The sequence below is a fragment of the Pinus tabuliformis genome, chromosome J, assembly GCF_031772625.1.
Source record: "Pinus tabuliformis cultivar Carrire ecotype Pingquan chromosome J, CPIR1, whole genome shotgun sequence".
Lineage (NCBI taxonomy): Eukaryota > Viridiplantae > Streptophyta > Pinopsida > Pinales > Pinaceae > Pinus > Pinus tabuliformis.
The window spans coordinates 1,200,290,894-1,200,311,317 of record NC_142295.1 but is presented as its reverse complement, the minus strand read 5'-3'; the positions used below and the strand labels follow the sequence as shown (position 1 = coordinate 1,200,311,317).

At 36.4% G+C, this 20,424-nt stretch overlaps 1 protein-coding gene across 1 annotated transcript; it reads left to right on the top strand.

Moving 5' to 3' along the window:
• Positions 1 to 328: 328 nt before the first annotated feature.
• LOC149231432 (large ribosomal subunit protein eL32z-like) lies at positions 329 to 6,208 on the top strand. The gene is made up of 3 exons (XM_089379195.1): positions 329 to 600; positions 5,444 to 5,625; positions 5,787 to 6,208. The coding sequence occupies exons 1-3, from the start codon at positions 511 to 513 to the stop codon at positions 5,914 to 5,916; spliced, it is 402 nt and encodes a 133-aa protein (XP_089235321.1). The 5' UTR covers positions 329 to 510; the 3' UTR covers positions 5,917 to 6,208.
• Positions 6,209 to 20,424: the final 14,216 nt, after the last annotated feature.

Below are 20,424 nucleotides of genomic sequence, written 5' to 3'. Positions count from 1 at the left end.
ATATTTACTAATATTAAAAAAATGAAAAATGATTGCTTTAGAAGTGATAGACAATACTAGAAAACCTAATCACTTAGTCCATCCTCCATAATAGCAATAATTAAGATATTTACTAGTATTAAAAAAATAGATTTAGGTGGGTTTTAATTTTAACTTAATATTTATAAATAAATATTTAATTATTAAATATAGTATTTTTACCCCCACATATATATTTTAAATATTTTTCTAATTATTACTATGTTTTTATTGGCTTTTTCCCATTATTTCATGAAATTTAATGAATTAAACGAAACGCCTAACATAAGAAAATCTACATCGAGATTTTGAAACCCTAATTCTTGTTCCAACTCTCTCGGTCAAAACCTTGATTGGCTCTCAGAAACCTACAAACCCTAACTTCAAAAGGCATTACGAGGATTTCTGGGCTTCTTTTATACTTCGCCGAGAAGTTGAGTAGTGTTAGGGGCAGAGAGAGCGGGGCAGAGTTTCAGATTGGATAAAGGGAAAATGGCGACTCCTCTGCTGAACAGGAAGATTGTGAAGAAGCGCATCAAGAAGTTCAAAAGGCCTCAGAGCGACCGACGTATCTGCGTCAAGGTACTTATACTTCCTTTTAGTCATCCGGCCGTCATGCTTTCTGATTTTTACGATGTGGAGTTTATGGGGTTTTTCAGGGTCTGTGGGTACTCAATCTGGATTCTTTAGCTCTAGCTCTGGCTGTGAACTCAGACTCTTGCTCAAATCCCGACTTCGGTTTTTGCTCAGGCTTTAATTCTAGTTTTCCCAATGCCCGTAACCTTCTTTGTTGTGGGATATCGTGCCCTTGTAGACTTATCATAAATTATATCAGATGATTAGTTATATTTTACATAACTGTAGACGATAAGGCTGTGTCGAGTAATGTTCCACTCAAAGATCTGAAGCATGATGCTTCCAACGGATGTATCGAATGCTTTGCTGTGTTTTTTCCAAGATTAGATCACTTTCTTAACTCATTTGAAATTGGTTACAGACTGAACTACATGTATATATTATCTGGGTGGCTAATTTGCACATTCCGGCCTCGCTGCTTTATGATGAAGTGTGATAACTACCGGCAATGATTATTTTGCTGCTGTAATCATTAATCTATGATTGAAACTCATAACAAAACTGCTGCCATGTTCCAAACAGTGTCACGTCTGCACTCAACGACTTATATTTTGTACAAATCATCATTGGATATTTATTCTTCAACTATTACAATGTTTGCTTGATGTTGCTGCTTGGGGTGTAAGCACTAAATAAAGAAGAGGTTATACTCCTGTTTGCCACAACACTTGAAGAGGAGTTACCAATAACTGGACTTTGAAATTGTGTTTCACTCTGAGATGAAGATCTACTTATCCCAACAATCTCATCCTTCCTTCTTGCATCGACAATCTCATCCTTCCTTCTTGCATCCTTAGAACTTTTTCTTTAATGGATTCCAAAGCAGTTGCCATTTCAGTAGTGACTTCATCAGGGAAACTTTGTCAACATCCCACACCATTCATAGTAATTCTGGCTAGGTGGTATTTCAGCTTGTTTATGCTTGCATGCATTGTGGCATTGCAATAATTGCACTTGATGTGGTGGTCATTATCAACAATGATTCGTTGACCATTTGCCCATGCTGAATCACGAGACTTTCTAGAACTCTTTGGTGGCATGGTGATAATTTTTTTTGGTTGTTTTTTAGTTTTTTTATTGGTTTTGGTTTTAGTTTTTTTTGTTTTGTTTTGTTTTTGTTTTTTGCTTTTGTTTTGTTTTTGTTTTTTGCTTTTGTTTTGTTTTTGTTTTTTTTTAAAATTTTTATTTATAAATTTGCTATTTTTTATGGCCTGCTGAGTTTCTCATCCACACAGGGCCAAGGTCTGCGGGTTGAGGAGGCTGTGGGTTGAGTTTCTCAGCCATAGGCGGCCCCAAACATTAAAAAAATTTGCAAACATAAAAAAACAAAATTGAATACAAAAAAATTACATGGAAAACATTCAAGGTTCATGAAGCCTATCTGAAGCCAAGTCTGATCCGATGAAGCCACTTTTAGCCTCCTCCAAGAGCTCCTTCACTGTGCAATGGAGTCACTCAACACTCATACAAATTAGCCAAACACTCAAATGACAAGTGAATGACAAATGGAAGGGAGAGAGGTGCTTATAAAACATTTTCTTCCCTCCAATTTCCCTTTCCCTCCACCTCATTTCCAAAAAAGAAAAAAAGAAAAAAGAATCTGAAGATTTTGTGCCTTTTGAGGCTTGACGGGTCCTATACGGGTCGTATAGTGTACCCGTGGGTCCTATATGGGTACATGGGTTCTATAATAAACCTGCCTGGGTCTTAAGCACAGGTTCTATGCGGGTGACCTGGCTCGGTATTGAACCCATGTAGACCTGAGGGTACTTGCGGGTCTTATGCGGGTCATGCTTCACTGCATATTACACATCTTATATATTAGTTTTTTCTTCATATTTATGTGTCAATATATTTATTTTATGTTGTGGATGCTAAAAAATTGAAAAAAATGAATATTTTTGTATTTTAATTTTTTATCTATGTTTTGCTGATTTTTACCAATTTTTACAATTTGTTTTGTTTTGTTTTTTATTTATTTTTCTTCGTTATTTTTTTTTAAAAATAAATTTGTTTATTATTATTATTATTTATATATTTGTTGTTGTTTTCTCTCTATCCCGATTGTGATTTTCGCAACATTGCTTTATATGTAATTCATGATATCAAAAGAATTAAAAGCCTGCTCAGGGGAATTGAGACTGGAAGTGGAAATGCTGACCTTGCCTCTCTCAGGCATTATCCCAACATCTGAGGTAGTTGATTAATTCCTTTGAGCAGTGGATTTTTAATGCAGTTCTTCCAATTTTGCTTGGGACTAACCTAACAATTCCTTCATGGAAGTTAAGTTTGCCGGCAACTTCTCCACAGCTTGCTTCCCCTTCTCTTCAACCTACTTCATGTCTTCACGAGTGAGATGGGCAACTTGATCACACTGGCATTTTATATCATTGCAAGTTTCCTTTCAGACTGGAAAAAAACTCCTCTCATCATTGAAGCATGCAATGTAAGTTTTCATTCTCTTTCACAATTTCTTGGAGTTGCTGGTAAGTTTTCTCCAACCTTTCTTGGCTCTTGGACTTATTTTTAAAATGGTTTTCCTGTCTGCTTTTCCCATGACCTTTTAAACTTAACTGTGTGGAGCTGTACTTCCTTGCCAAGGGAGCAATGTATGATTTCAAAAGCACAGAGACAATAGCACCAAGGAAAGAACTGTGTTGATACCAAATTGATGAGTATGGGAGAGCAAAATACTGTTGTTTTAACTCTAGCAAGATTTACACTTAGTTTGAAATCAGGCAGTGAGCCTACTTTGGAAATACCTATCTGTACTGAGAACATAATAGGAAAGCCAAACAGCTAACCGAGATTGTGAACACGTCCAAAATAGGGCATACTAACAGCATGATTAGGTATTGCCAATTTAATGGCTGTAACAGAAGCCAGTTTCTGAAACCAACATTATCAGAATGCCCATAAGAGGGCAGAACTGTTACTATTTGCAGTTCATTTTAAGTAACTTAAACATACTGGGGATTAATACGATTGTTTGGAAATCTATGAACATGCTTTCATACTAATTTAAATACGCAATCAAACTTCTGCTACGAAAATGAAAATATTGAGCAATGGAAGACACAGTATTCCACACTATTATTAATACAAAGCAAATTGATAACTGGAGAAAATCCTCCACTGGGTAAAAAGACTCGATGGATGAGTTAATGGGGAGATTTGCACTCAGCTTACATGGCCAATTCTTTTATTTTATTTTTATTTACCTTTATTTAATTTAAATAAAAAATTATCAGTTCACACACACATGCATATACATAAACCAAGAGTAGATATATCTCAACTCTGGATCTATCAAGTGCTGTTGAAGGATCAAATCCTTCCAGATGCAAACTTTTCCTCAAGTTTTTTCACTATCAAAAAGGTTTGTATTAGAAGGATTTGATCCTTTCTGTGCTTGATGGATCTGGAGTTGAGATGGATCTATGCTGGTCTAACTGCAGCCTCCTCGTCTTTCCTCTGGTGGTTTCTCTCTTCCACTAATCTGCATCTTGTCTTGATTGAACTCTCTTCCTCCTTTATCTCTATGCTTTTTCCCAGTGGTTTTCTGGCAAAGAATTGAGCCCAAACTCCCTAAATGGGAAACTTCTTAGCCATTATTCTTCATAATTGTTTTTTCCAACGAGTCATTTTGCCATTGTGGCCCCAATGCCTACGTGGCTACTTCGTAATTACAGAACACCTTTGATATGGCCCTAGGAGTGTTGGCCTGGTTGCCAAATTTCTTTTCTTTCCCTGATTGTTTGGCCAGTCCAATATGGCCCTAGGAGTGTTGGCTGAGTTGCCAAATTTCTTTTCTTTCCCTGATTGTTTGGCCAGTCCATTGTTGACATAGCTGCCCGACCCTTGTCTGGCCTGTTGTTATGACCCCAGGGCCCAGAGAGCTGACGAGCTTCTTATAAAGAAATTTCTTTTAATGATATTATTAGTACCAAAAATTTCGTCTAGTGGATTACAAATTTTTTGTTTGAGTTCTATGCTGCTGGACTCGATGTAGGTGTATCATAAAGCAGTTCTCTTTAATGAGATTATTGAGATTAGATTTAAATCCAATGAATTGCAAATAATTTATGGTCCCAAGCTTCACATGGATATTTATTATCTTTGAATTTGTTTGGTGCTATTACATCAAGATTGAGCCCTCTTTGAAAACAGAATTGTACAGGACAATTTTTGGAGATAAAAATTGTATTCATACAAAATTATGAATACCCAGGGCTGAAATACAGAGCATCTTTTAAGGCATTTTGTCTGTGTATTGTAGACAGGCATATCTTCTTGGGTTTATTTTCCTCACTCATTCTCTTCATTATTCGGTATTTTTGAGTGTTTCTTATAATCTTTAAATTCTGTTTTTCCTTAGAAATATAGTTCCTCACTTACCTGCGTATTAGGTGTTCAAGGTGAGGATGCCGGTACCTTGACAGACATCTGCAGGTTCCCTTCCCCACCACCTCCCCCGTCCCCAACCAATAAAAAAAGAAAAGGAAAACCCCCCTGCACTGGTTTTAGAGGTGGAGGATGGTAGTGACTACCAGCCAAGATGGTGTCTTGTAAGTTGTAACCCAAAGGGACTCAATGAGATTTGATTCTGAGACCTGTCTGAACTTCTATTAATTGAGTTATTTTAATTTTGTTATATTCTATTATCTTTTAATTAATATGTTAACCGTTTCCTAGAATTGTAATTTTTTTGGAAAGGATTTGAATCTCAGTGTAGTGTTTTGTTGAGTGGCCATTGAGTTTACGCTTCTACTCTTGTTCTTCTTAATAGGAAAGTTGGCGGAGGCCTAAGGGTATTGATTCACGCGTTAGGAGAAAATTTAAAGGATGTGCCCTTATGCCAAATATTGGTTATGGGTCTAACAAGAAGACCAGACACTACCTGCCCAATGGCTTTAAGAAGTTTGTTGTCTACAATGTTCGTGACCTAGACCTTCTTATGATGCACAACAGGTAAACACTTGAACAGTTACTGTGTTCTTTTCTTTTTTGAAGTCTCATTTTATAACTCAAGCACATTAACTTGTTTTTGTATATTTTTGTTGAGCTTCTATTCCCTTGTTAGCCCAGTAAACATTCATTGGTTTACTGATATACCTTTATGTCTTTGATAGGACATACTGTGCTGAAATCGCACACAATGTTTCATCATTAAAGAGGAAAGCAATTGTAGAACGTGCTGCACAACTTGATATTCTGGTGACTAACAAGTTGGCTAAGCTGCGTAGCCAGGAAGACGAGTAACTTGTGACAGTTTTTGCAGGTTGATGCATTGATATAATTGATGTTTAATTAACTTTATACATCATATCAAGCTTATAATCTGGTGCTTTTTAAAATTGCTGGGTAATTATTATTTCGTTTTTGGATTAATTCACCTGTTAACATTAACATTTTCCTTTTCTTTGGCCCAAAATCTATTTTGTTCTACTGTGCGCCTTCTCATTAGTTTTTGAGAAGTGCGATTATGAGAAACAACTTCTCATTAGTTTTTGAGAAGCATGATTTATGAGAAATGTTCTGCTACATTTTTACATGTGGTTTTGTGTGCTCCTTACCGACCTTTTTGACTGAACGTTTTTGCAATATTTAAATTTTGGGATGTTGTTAACTTCAGATAAACATATATGCTTTGTCTGGACAAGCAACAATGCATTTTTTACAAGCAATATTTTTAATAATGAGGAACTCTCAAGGATGCTGTTATCTTCAGATAAACATATATGTTTTTCCTGGACAAGCAATATTGCATGTCTGGCAAGAATTATTTTAGTGCCTGAAATGTAGACAATGGTCTCAAATTCCCATTTTATTTCATTTCCATTATTTTCAATGAGTAACATTTAAAAAAAAATTATCTTGTATGTATAAGAAATTTTCAAGGAACAAGATTTGTAGTGTTGGAAAGTTAGAAAGAAAGACATTAACTTTTATGGATTAGTTGAGAGATCTTGATATTCTTTAGGAGTTTCAGCATTCCATGCAGAATAAATTTTCAAGGAACAAGTTTTAGTCTGGGAAAGTTAGAAAGGATGACATTGACTTCTATGAATTATTTGAGGCATCTTGATGTTTTCAAGCGTGTTCAGCATGCATGCATGCATCAGCCAGTTCTAGCTTTTGGATGTACTAGTTACAAGAGAAAATTAAAACAATCTTTTAGTACAAGCCATTTACATGCTTTTTCTATGAACTTCGCCGTACATGTTTGTGAGACCTGAGCCACATTTAATATATTGGAGTATGCTATGGATTAGAGAGTTCTTGGTTGGAGTTAATTGAACATTGCTCTCGGCAGTATTAAATTGCAAGTCCCTCTTAGTACATGACATTCAAATTTGATATTTCTATGAGTTTTCAGCATGCATGCATGTATCAGTCAGTTCTAGCTTTTGGATGTACTAGTACCTGTTACAATATGAAATCAAATTAGTATAAATCATTTACATGCTTTATCTATAAATTTCAATGTACATGTTTGTGAGATCTGAGCTGCAATGTTTTAAGATACTTAAGATTTTGGAGCATACTATGAATTAGCCAGTTCTTGTTTCGAGTTACCAGAACATGGTCGATGGAAGTAGCAAATTGCAAGCAACTTCGTACAAGACATTCACATGTTGTCTATGTTCTTGCTTGTCAAGTCTGACATTCAACGTAAACTTGTAGATATTAATTGACAGAAAGCTACAGGATCCTTGTTCAGATGATTTTGGTTGGCAACATCTGAGACCAGATCTGTTATCTCTTTATATTGTATACCAAATTGCCTAGTAATTTTAGTTTTCATTGTATTTTTGATGTATTTTATAGTGCTGCCCAAATCTGTAGATTGATATGATTTGGATCCTTATTTTATTTTATTTTGTACAGTGTTAGATCCTTAGTTTTTGGTTTGCAGGGTTTCCTATTGTTTGATGGTTGCACCTGCAAAACTTGATTTTCTCTGCTATAAACTATTACTTAATTATTTATATTATATTTCTGTTATTTGAAAGCTGCCTTTTAGGTGATATGTGCATAAACCATTTAGTAATTTTTAGCCCATGCTACTGGGAAGAGTTTATCAAAACTCCTCGTTACAAAAATTGTGGAGAAAAATATTCTTCCATTGGGTAATGTGGCCGGCTTTATCAGTTGTCTGACTGCACAAATTGTCTCTAATTTATGAATAAATATAGAACAAGAAAACGTGTTACCCAAGATTATGCAGCCCACAAAAATGAGTGATAGGATGACGGCAGCATCTGCCACCAGATCTGTTATATCGTCTTCATAATGTATGCCAAATTGCCAACTAGTTTTAATTTTCATCGTATTTTTGATGTATTTTATGGTACTACCCAATTCTGTAGAGATGTAATTTAATCTTATTTTATATATGGAATATATGAATTTTGGTTTGTAGGCTTTCCTTTATATGGAATATATGAATTTTGGTTTGTAGGCTTTCCTTTAGTTTGATAATTGCACCTACAAAACTCTTTTTTTGAATTAAAAAATTGTATTACCTTTTGATCAATCCATTAAATGTTCATGGATAATTTGGCTTGGTCAATTCTAGGGGAATATCAACCAAATCCAATACAATATCAACCAAATCTTACATCAAAACTAACCTACAATAGACAATGCAAATACTTTTATTATTTTTCTGGTAAAAGAACCAAGGAATGATTGTAGATTGTATTGATAGTCTTTTTTTCTTTTGTACGTCAATTCATTTTGAGGAGTTACTAGGATGGATGTAGAGGAGACAATAATTGCATTTCCTTGGTCCAATTCCAAACTTGAAGGTTCTGCTACTTTAGTTGCTTCCTTATCAATATTTGAGTGATTTGATTCATGGAAGTGTTTGTGGCCATTACTTGGTAAAGCCAAAATCATAGTTGTATCTTGTGTGTCTCCATTTTAGGGATGGATCTCAACCTTTGCATGATGAGATGTCCTTGCATGTGGTTGAGCCGAGGTTGAAGGACTCGTTTTTGTTGTAGAGGATTTTTGTTGTTGCATATTATTTATCTTGTGAGCTGAAGAAGTCTTAGATTTTTTTGGAGCTTTTTGATCTTGCCATCCTCGTGACTTATTCTTGGGATTTGTAGGAGAGGAGAGAACCCTTGAGAAGAGGGACAACACTCTGGAGATGACCAGGTTGTTGATAGATCCTACAACGAAACGTTGTATTTTTTGTGGACCACTTACGATGAATAGATAATGTCATTCCACTTGAGGAGTATTTTTGTTGTATTTTTGTAGTCCACTCGTGAATAGATAATGTCATTCAACTTGAGGAGGATTTTATTTGACAACCCTATGGGGAGATCAATTTAAACACATTTAAACTAAGGTCACAATACCCTTTTCAAGCCTTTTCGTGTCTATTTTAATGAAATGATTGAGTTGACCACATCAGCGAAGATGTTCGGAAGAAGCAGAGAAGCGGAAAATTTGGGATTCTTACCCAAACTAGAATGATCATATTTGGCAAAAAAAAAAGCTAGCATGGTCCCAAAACCAAGGCCCTTATCGGAAACCTTTAGATGATCCTTTAGATATTTAAAATACATCACAAAAACCCTTTCGAGTAAAAAAACAACCTTATATTTAGGGACCAAGTTTGATGCACACATTCTAGGAGCACAAATGCCTAGGCCATAACCCATTAAATTAATAGATAATGGCATGTGTTGAATAATCCATGTAAGCATCCTCAGTTTGAAGATGATCCGCTTTAATGGTTGGGATATTTTCCTTTGGATGTACAATGAAGGTTGTCCTTGAGATCTCTTTCAGAATTGCTTATGTGGGCCTTGGCTTGAGGGTGTCATTGAAAGATTTGGGTTGGGAGGAAGGGGATGCACCCCAGTGTTTGGCTCCACCTCTTAGCCTTGAAAAAATGAATCAAGGCATCCTTGGTTATGACATATTATGCTCGCTTATTGATTTTAGATCTTGACGCTGTCTACCTCCATATAGGAGTTGAATGGTTGCCATATGGGATTCCCATCCAATCTTGTTTCTTGGCTACCAGTTAATTAATAAGAGCTATGGCTTTGACTTGCATGTAGAAGGATCTCCTTGAGAGTGGTCTCACAAAGACAATGGAAATCTATAGATATGGGGCAATAACTTCCTCGTTGCAAGAGTAACCCTTCAATGAGAACTTTATTTTACCAGATTTTGTTTTACCAAATCTCGAGGGAGATTTGGTTTTTGGTCATTTGTTTCTATGGAGCTAATGTAATTATCACACTACAACTTCATTCTCAAGATCTTGACTTTGACACCATGGATTAGTCTTGTTGGAGGAGATTTCGTGGTTGGGGTGTCGCTTGTTTCAACTTTTGCCTTTGACCTGGGCTACAGGGGGAGAGGAGACCTCCAAAAAAATGAGCCATTGAAGACTAATTAGAGGCCCAACAGTGGAGGAGTCCTTTGAGGGGGAGATTTGTTGCACACTCAAAAGCGTGACACTCCAAAAACACTCCAAGAGGAGGAGATGGCGAAATTGAAGTTGGTGGTGGTGGGCAGCGAAAGTAGGGTTTCAGAGGCTATTACTGTTGTCGAGCTCAAATTTGTTTGACAGCGATTAGATGTGATTGCACCTACAAAACTTTATTTACTATGCTATAAACTATTACATTTTTTTTTAATATTTTATTTATATCATTTGAATGTTGTCGTTAGGTAAGATGTGCATAAACCATTTGGTAATTTTTGGTTCTTGCCACCAGGGGGAGTCTTGTCAAATGTCACATGCCGTGATGAAAAATAACCCCCCCTCTCTCTATATATATAATTGGTTAATGTTGCTTGCTTCTATGATGAAAAATAACCCCAAATTTGGTTGAGAGTTATGAGATGTGATTGCACCTACAAAACTTTATTTACTATGCTATAAACTATTGCATTATTTTTTATGTTTTATTTATATTATCTGAATGCTGTCATTAGGTAAGATGTGCATAAACCATTTGGAAATTTTTGGTTCTTGCCATTGAGAGGAGTCTTGTCAAATGTCACACGTTGTGATGAAAACTAACCCCCTCTCTCTCTATTTCTATATATATATAATTGGTTAATGTTGCTTGCTTCTATGATGAAAAATAACCACCCCCCCTATCTCTATATATATAAAATTGGTTAATGTTGCTTGCTTTTATCAAGAAGACATAATATCAAAATGACATATCCAAGATTTTGCAACCCATAAAAAAAATAGTGAGGTAATGCTAGGGCTTCTATACTTTGTCCAGTGGATGAAGTTTGTGCATCAATGAGCTCCTATTTTCATAGTTGATGCAGAGCATCAATCAAATATATAATGATGAAATGATATTAATGTGTGAAGGCATTTCAGATTTTGTATTTGCTTTTGATGTTGTCTTTGGACATATTGTAGAAGGCATAGACTTCTCTACTATCAATTGGTACAAATTGTTGAATTGGGAAAAGCTTCGCCAAGGAGCTACCCATCATATATGCTATAGGTTTCTTGGCTTTCAAGTTGTTTAAGCATGCCAATTTTGCTAGTACAAAGCTTGAGAAGCAGTTTAGACATGAGATTTCACAAGAAAAATTATTTTATTGTTCACTAGATGTAACCTAGATTTGATTGTGTTCAAAGGTATTTGATTTTTGTTAAGAGTGGTGTTTGATTTTTGTTAAGAGTAGTGTTTGAACATTATTGCAAGTAGTGCTTACATGTGAAGGTATGAGCCAAATACATACTACAATGTTAAGTTTTTGGGAGTGCCGGTGTAGAGAGGCACGTGGGGGATTTGTGGAAGCACCCCCAAAATTTGGGGAGATAGGGGGCATCAGGGTCCTAGCATAGGGTTTCCCATCTCTAAAAATATAAAAGTAAAAATAACACAATGAAAAGTTCCCAATAATAACAATTCGCAAATTTATCGTTTTGCAATATAAATAATGAAGTAGTATTAGGGAAAATGTAGAAATTTTTGGGAATCTTATAAGGGCTAAATATGGAAACTATAAAATGTTTGAAGATATTTTTGTAGAAATATTCAAATTTCTAATGACTTCATATAAAAACTTGGCGATTTATAAATTAAAGTATTTTTATTCTATAAAATTCGAGCGAATCATTTTTTGAAAAAATGAATTTTAGTGAATATTTTTTTGGAAAAACCATGGAAAATTAGCTCATTTGCGAAATTTAGCCCCTAAATTTTTTCCTGAATAATATTAAATTAAAATTTGTAAATGTTATAAAGATGATTTAGATTTAGATTCAATAACGAAATATATTGATTCATAAAACCATTAATAAAAGAGAAATAATCAAACTTTGATACATTAATTTAAATTGGTCATTTTAGAATCTAATTAGCGTTAAGAAAAATAGTAGATACTGAACTTTTAGATAGTAAAATGAAATTACTTGTAGTAAAGTGTAACAAGTGTTAAAAACTTGGTTTGAAGTCATCAGTATCTAGTGTCAAGACTCCAAAGTTAAAATTGAAAATTAGTAGTGGACAAGGAAGATGGGAGGGGGTGGCCAGGGAGAAGAGGCGGGTTGTTGGTTAAGCATCCTTGCTATGGAGGGGATGCTTAGAGGCATCCTTTTCTAAGGAGACACCCATAAGTCCCCCTTTTGGAGAAACATGTCCTTGCATTGGGTGAATGTTTCCCATTTGTTTCCTCATGTTTCTGTAAAAGTGTAACGTTGGTAACATTTTCTTAGGCACCCCTTTGTCTTGGGAGTGTGGAAATTGTGAAGGGCATGTCCCCCATCCATGGAACATTAATGTATTATTTATAGCACCTTGAAATTTCATATGTTCCACATGCTGTTTTAAGTCCACTTTCCAATGGGTTGTGGATGGATTAATAAGGGTGGGGTGTTGTTGGTTGAACACCCATTTTATGGAGGGGATGCCCAGAAGCACCCCTTTATAGGGGGGACAATTAGAAGTCCACCTTTTGGAGAAACATGTCCCCACGTTGGGGAAATGTTTCCCATTTGTTTCCTCATGTTTCATTAAACAAGGAATGTGGGGAACATTTTCTTAGGCACCCCTCTGTCTCGGGAGTGTGGAAAACTTGAAGGGTGCGTCTTTGCACCCTTTGGACACATCGCCATGAAACATTGATGTATTATTTATAATACCTTGAAATTTGATATGTTCCAACTGCTGTTTAAGTCCACTTTGCAGTGGGTTGTGGATGGATTAATAAGTAGTTAGGCCTAGGAACTCTATAAATCAAAGTCACGAAGTGTTATGTGCTGCAGTGGTATCTCTAATGCCCAGGAGTACAAACATTTTTGTGTAACATTACATATGCATCTAGATTGTGCATGATCTTCAATGTGATAGAATATGGGTTTAAGGGTATGGTGTGGATGCAAAGCATGTCTAAGCATTGTTGGCAGATTTACATATGGATGAATGTGGATACCACACTAATGATGGTTATAAACAAAACTTATAATGTGTTCTCTTTAGCTTCACATACACGCTTGGGTGAAACTGGCTTACCCCTCAACACAAGGTGATGCTTGGGATCTTAGGGACCAACAAAGCCATGTGATTTCTTCTTTTTCAGGGCACCATTAATCCCAACCTTCTAAGAGTTGTTTCCATTTCCATGTTAATTGAAAGTTTGTCTCTTCATTGTTTTCTTTGAAAACCTTGAATAAGAAAACTCCAATTTATGAAGGAAAAAAGCCGTGGAGGCCTCTAGTTGCTGCACAAGGACTCTGTTTCTTCTTTCAAGTGTTTGTCTGTCACTGTGTTAGGTTCTTGGGTTTGGACAGTGGTAGGTACTGCCATTAGCGTTGGAATTGCTTTTGATTTGTTTTTTTCCCACAAATTGTTTGTAATGTCAAAGTAAACAAATCTCCAATCCATTATTGTTGGAAAAATTGAAAGGGAGAGGGGGAGGGGGGGTGAGGGGTGAATCAATATTTTATTTACAATTAGTTAATTTTTCTTTTATAGAGCATTAACTTCTGCATCAGATTAAAACCATAAATCAGTAGTGCACATAATCAAAGGACAGTAGACACCAAATTTTTGGGTGGAAACCCATTCGTGAGAAAAACCATTGAAAGCTTCTCTACTAATTTTATGAGTACATCAATGCTTCAGCTCCAATTGAAAAGTGTTCAATTTTCCAGCGCCAACTAGAAGGACACTCCAATGCCATGGTTTTATCATCTACCACTGATAAGATGCTCCAACACCTTTGTAGGTTCCAACTTTCCCTAGCACCACCCTTTCACCTTGAAGTGCTTTGAAGCTTCAACTTGAGGTGTCTTCAATCACCTGCCTAACACCACCCAACCACCCTGACAATGATAATAAATGGACCAACTACAATGAATAGAGTGCTGCAAATGATATAACATTGAAACCTAAATAATGAAACCCTTACTATCATACTTCTTCAATAATGATAACAAAACTATTGCTTCAAATAACCTCCGGATGTACAACGAGACATAGAAACCCTTACAACCCTTGTTGTTGGACTCCTTCAATGCACTATGAAGCACTGGACAATCAACCTTGTTCATAATGCACTATACTGATTAGTTTAAGAACCAATCAACATCTTCTTATTGCATGACACATTGTTGCAAAAGGTCATGATGATGAAACCCTTACTATTAAACAACTGCTCTTGAACCTTACTGCTGTAAAATGACAATGATGAAGCTACATTACTGTTGCCCAATGACAATGATGTAGCGCTGACAGTGAAACCCAGGCTAACACAAATCTCAAGGGAAAAAGGTTTTCAAATCTAAAACCCTAACTTCAAACCACACTGTAACAAATAGAGATGATGATGAAGCCCTAATGTTGTTGACTGCTACAAACAAATTCCTTACTACTAAAGAGAATGTGATGCCACTATACCTCTTATCTTCTGAGAAACTTTGATTATTTAGGACATAGATTAGTGTAATCAACTTTTAGGAATTTCCTTGCTCAAATTATCAAGACTCAATGCACAAGAATACTCATTTAGTTTGTCACCAAAACTAGAAGAACTGTCAAGTTTACAACCACACTGCTGCAATGAAACCCTCACTGAACAAACTGGACTCAATGAACTCTTCAAAAATACTAATGAAACCCCTACGACCTTGTACTAACCTCTTTCCTCTGTCTTGTTTACAAGAGATGACTCCTCAAGATTTTGCCTTAGGAAAGTTCAAAACAAGATTACTATGACCAATGATGACTGTGACTACAAGAAACAATAATTGCAAGAGTGAAAGATACCTTCATATGATGTTTGTGATTGTAGAGATGTAGATGCTGTCAAGGACACTTGATTAACCAACCTCCCTGCGAGTTTCTTGACCACATTAACAACCAAGATCAAAGAGACATATCACACTGTATATGTGTGCCCAAAAATATGCCGCAAAGGTTTAATCATTTAGACAACAAGGCCACAGATATAACCAAGGTATTCAATGCCATAAATAATTGCCAACAAGCATGGCTAGAAGGGTGAGAACACAATGAATTCTTCCTCAAGATCTACGTTACGCTAGATTTGTCACTTGAATTTGCCTCAAAATTTTAGATATTTCTGACCCTAAACTTAGTCTTCGGAGGTGGGCAAAAGTTCTAGAAATACCCATCCTTAGAGTAGTGCGAAATTGGCAAGTCTTGGCTGCAGAGCATACAAGAAGGACGAGGATCACATGCGAGAGTTTAACAAGCCAAACTAAACCCTTATGTTCAGAAGTATTGCTGTAAAGAGGAACGAGATTCAAAGGAGGAGGATAACCCTTGTGCCTGCAAAGAATATCCCAACGAATCCCTTAAAAATCCTCGTTGTTCCTTAGAGATCAAGAGTCTAAAAGTAGAAAATTGCTTTAGACCTCTTGTTATATTAGCCTCTTCTCCACAGGGCCAAAAAACATATCAGAGCTACCTCACTTCATTTGATGTGCGTTCAATGCATACCTTAGAGGTGAGACAAGATGCCCTTTTACAGTTTTTGGAGATCACAAATTTGGGGAACCAACTTGAGGTTTGGAGGGAAACGAAAACTGACAATCAAATTTCATTAGAACTAAAACCCCTTAATTTTAAAATATTTTTCTTAATCAACCTTTTGCCATAAGAAAAAATAATTTAATTTTTAGAGAAGAGCCTTATGACTTGAACATTGTTTTAGCCATAGAAGAGCTGCCACATCATCAACTTGTTTGGGGATTTTGACCACAATGTGAGTGCTTCATCTTCATACAAGCATATCTCTCAAACCATGAGGGTTCTCGTGGTGTGCCACATACTATCGAAATCTGCATGACAAGTAGAATCCAACAAAGGTGGTCTTCACTCTAGAAACCAAGATTTTCCATGTCATAATGGTAAAAAAAAGGCGGGGTATCTTCAGGTGCTGCTTGGGTTGACATCAATGACAACCACATTTCAACAATCTCCCCTTTTGTCATTGATGGCAACACATGTACTCTCCCTGGGATCATTGCTCCCCCTGGTTTCATGCCTTTGATCCTCGTCCTATTTTGTCTCCCCCTTTGACATCAATGGAAAAGGGTGACTCCCCTTGATAAGTTGCTCGCTTCTGTTGTCCTCTCCATGACAAGCTGCCTGACTCCCCTTGTTTTCTTGGTTGTATAAATGGACATCAATGTGAACATGGCAGAATCCCGAGCTTCTGTCAAAGATACTCAAAGGTCTCACATGGTAGAGGTTTGGTGAAGATGTCAGCGATTTGCTCCTTTGTTCCAATGTGTTCTACCTTGATGTTCTTTTCTGCAACATGTTCTCGAACAAAATGGTATTTGGTAGGAATGTGTTTCGTTTTTGAATGCATGACAAGATCCTTGGAGATGCTTATGGTACTAGTATTGTCATAGAACATCAGAATGGGCTCATCAAACCTCATTTGAAGATCTTGCAACATTTGTTTCATCCATAGGACTCGAGTACAACATGTTGTTGCTGCTAGCTATTTTGCATCTGATGTGGATAAGGGCACTGAAGGATGCTTCTTGCTCAACCATGATACACGAAAACCACCTAAGTAGAAGGCTGCTCCACTAGTGCTTTTACAATCATCATCCCTTGCCCAATCTGCATATGTATAAACTTTGATAGTTAGATCATTTCCTTTTGGATACCATAGGCCAAAATCTGTTGTTCCCTTGAGTTATCGAAAAGTTCTCTTTACTGCAACAACATGGGATTCTTTTGGTGCTACATGGAAACGTGCTACTTGTCCCACTGCGTGCATCACATATGGCCTTGAGGTTGGTACGTACATTAAACTGCCAATCATTGATCTATACATTCTTTGGTCAACTTCCTTCGATTCATTGTCCTTGCTTAGCTTGTAGCATATCACCATGAGAGTGTTAATTGGTTTTCACTCCTCCATTCGAAATTTCTTCAATATATCTTTGATGTATTTAGATTGAGAGATGAATATTCCATCGTCTTCCTAAGAAATATGAAGTCCCAAGAAAAGAGTCAATTCTCCAAGTAAGGACATCTCAAACTCTTTTTGCATGTCATCGATAAACTTCTTACTCAACCTGTCTTGTTCGATCTTAATATATAGATTGTTGTCGACGCTTCCTTTTCTGAAACCTTGCTTCTGCAAATATTTGTCCATGTGGGCATACCATGCTCTTGGGGCGTGCTTGAGACCGTAAAGTGCTTTCTTTAACTTGAAAATATTGTCTCTCTTATCAGTAAGCACAAATCCTTTACGTTGCTCTATGTAAACTTCTTCATCCATTTCTCCATTCATAAAGGTTGATTTGACATCCAATTGATAGACTTCGATTTTTCTTGAGCAAGCATATGCCAAGAACATTCAAATGGCTTCCATTCTGGCTACTGGAGCAAATGTTTCCTCAAAATTGATTCCTTCTACTTGTGCATATCCTTTATAGACTAATCTGGCTTTGTTTCTGGTAACCTATCCATCTTCATTCATCTTGTTCTTGAAGAACCATTTTGTGCCTATGACATTTTTGTCCTTCGATCTTGGCACCAACTCCCATGTGTCATTCTTTCCAATTTGATCAGGTTCTTCATTCATGGCCTTGACCCAATGTTTGTCATTGCTAGCTTCATCAAAGCTGCTAGGCTCTAAGGTTGATAACAAGTAAAAATGTATTTCTTCTGCGACATGTCCTGCTGCCTTCTTCTGGTTCCAATCCTTGCATCTATTTCTCCAATAATTTGTTTTGTCAGGTAATTTTTTTGGTACCATTTCTTTGGTGCTTTAGAAGATGCTTGTGAGATTTGTCGATCATTCTCTCTTGGCTTATCTTCTTGTTCTTCTTCCAATGGTTGTTCCTTTACCTTCTCTTCATTCCTTGGTTCTTCTATTTCTTGTTCTATTGAATCTTGTTTGGTTTGTGTCTTATAGCCTTCATCAAATGTCACATTGATTTTTTCCACGGTTTTGTTGAGTTTCAGATTATAATAGTTGTATGCATTTCTTTTGGTGGAGTATCCAACAAATATGCCTTTGTCCATTCGAGAGTCTAGCTTGCCAATATTCGAGTCTTCCCTCTTTATATAACATTTGCTCCCGAAGACTTTGAAGTGCTTGACATTGGCTAGTCTTCCTTTCCATAGTTCACTATTCCTACTAAGCATTCCTTTGTTTAGAATATGAACTACGACTTTTACTACTTGGATCCAAAAGGTATTGCTCAATTTTGAGTCACTCAACATGGTCTTTGCCACTTCAACTATAGTCCTGTTCTTCCTTTCTGCAGCTCTGTTTTGTTGAGGTGTCCTAGCTATCGAGAATTGATTTTTTATGCCATTCTCTTCATAATAGTGTTGAAATTATTTGGATGTAAACTCACCTCCATAATTCGATATAAAGCACTTTATTTTCAAATTAATTTCATTTTCAACCATATGTTTGTATATCTTGAAATGTTGAAAGGCCTCTGACTTCTTAATGCAATTGATAATTGTCATTTGAGTATAATCATCAATAAATAATATGCATTAAATCTCACCTTTCAGCGCTTTAGTTCTCATGGGTCCACATAAGTTGGTGTACACTAGCTCCAATGGCTTTGAGGTAGAATGCTCTTTAGTCTTAAATTCGACCTTGGTTTGCTATGCATGCCAACAATGTTTGCATATGGCGTTTGTTGGCTTTGTAATTTTAGGTATTTCTCTGAATCCTTCCTTCTTGCTGACCTTGACAAGATTGTCAAAGTGAATGTGACCCATTCTTCTGTGCCAAAACCAACTTTCATCTTCCTTTCTTAAGCAACATGTTTCGTTTCCAATTTCATCTAGATAATATAGGTTATTAGGTCATTGTGATGTCTTATCAACCGCTTTATTTGACTTTATCTTTTTTATTTCACACTTTTTGGGGTCGAAAAGAACCGTGTGCCCTTGGTTGCATGTTTGACTTACGCTCAACAAACTATGATTCAGATTCTCAATGAGTAAGGCTCTCTTTGCCTTGGCATCTTTACCTCCAAGCTTAACTGTGCCTTTTCCCAGAACTTTGAATGGTCCATGATTTCCAAACGATACTATTCCATCTTTGTCCTTCAGCAAGTCTATAAACTTGTCTTTGTCTCCTGTCATATTCTTCGAACAACCACTATCAACTAACCATTCATGTTTGTAGCACTCGACAATAGACGCAAGGTTGGATGTCTCATCTTTCCTTTTCCATACCTTTGAAGGAGCATTGAATTCTGGTTTTGTCTCTTTCCATGGAGCGTCCATTTGAAAATATTGTGCTATATGTCCAAAATCATGACACTTGCAACATTCTACTTCATTGTTTAGTAATGCAAAGTTGTAGTTTTGGTTTCGTTCTTCGCGATGTCTTTTGACATAGTTGTTCCGAGGATGATTTTCATAGGTTATCCTGTTTCTAGCATTACAATTCACAACTTTGTGCCCAAAATTGTTGCAAGAGTAACAAACACCAAGGAAGATAGTTTGATACCTGGGAGAAAATAATTTTCTAGATGGTGCAGTTCTCCATGGACCTTCCTGCTAGATGTTAGTTGGTTGCTTTTTGGGCATCCTTCTAGTTCACTGATCTTGAGTTGAGAATCATTGTTGCTTCTTGACATCTTCGAGATAATTTTTTTTGTTCATCCTCCTTTCTTGTCATGGAGCTTGAACCGTTAACAAGGTTGTCTTGTGTCCTAATCCTGTTTTGTCATCGCATGGCCTGCGATTGCTTATAATCTCTTCCAATATTTTTGAGTTGTTCATAAGGTTCTATTGAACATTTTCTTTTGAGCTTCCTCCCAAAGGGAGACTATTTCTTCTTTGAGTTTTTCTCTTGTCTTGGAGCTTTCTTCCAATTCCTTGTTGAGCGTTTCTTCAATCTTCTTTGCTTCTTGTAATTGTATTTTCAAGTCGATGATGATTTTTTTAGAGTCCTCAACTTTCTTTGCGAGATCTTTAGATTGTTCCTTTAATTTACTTAGTTCCTTTTGCAAATTCTTAACATTTTTTCTTTCCACTTTCAAATCATTAAGAGCACTTATCAATTCGTCTTTTAGGTCAACTTATGCTTCCACATCTTCTTCATTCTCGGAGACATCTTGATTTTCGAATGCTATAAACAATACCTGTTCTGAATCACTGTCGCTATCACTATCACTTTCTGACGCAGAACTGTCTTCCTTAGAGTAGAAGGTTCTATTAGGTATTTTCTTTTTTCCTTGTTTCTTGTTCCCTTTTTGATTTTTCTTCTTCTTGGGAGTTTCATCTTCTTCAT

What these genes read in the sequence shown, in the direction of transcription:
- LOC149231432 (XM_089379195.1), top strand. Translation starts at nt 511, where the DNA reads ATGGCGACTCCTCTGCTGAACAGGAAGATTGTGAAGAAGCGCATCAAG. An exon ending in ACCGACGTATCTGCGTCAAG is followed by an intron (nt 601 to 5,443) that starts GTACTTATACTT and finishes TCTTCTTAATAG; the next exon opens with GAAAGTTGGCGGAGGCCTAA. An exon ending in CTTCTTATGATGCACAACAG is followed by an intron (nt 5,626 to 5,786) that starts GTAAACACTTGA and finishes TGTCTTTGATAG; the next exon opens with GACATACTGTGCTGAAATCG.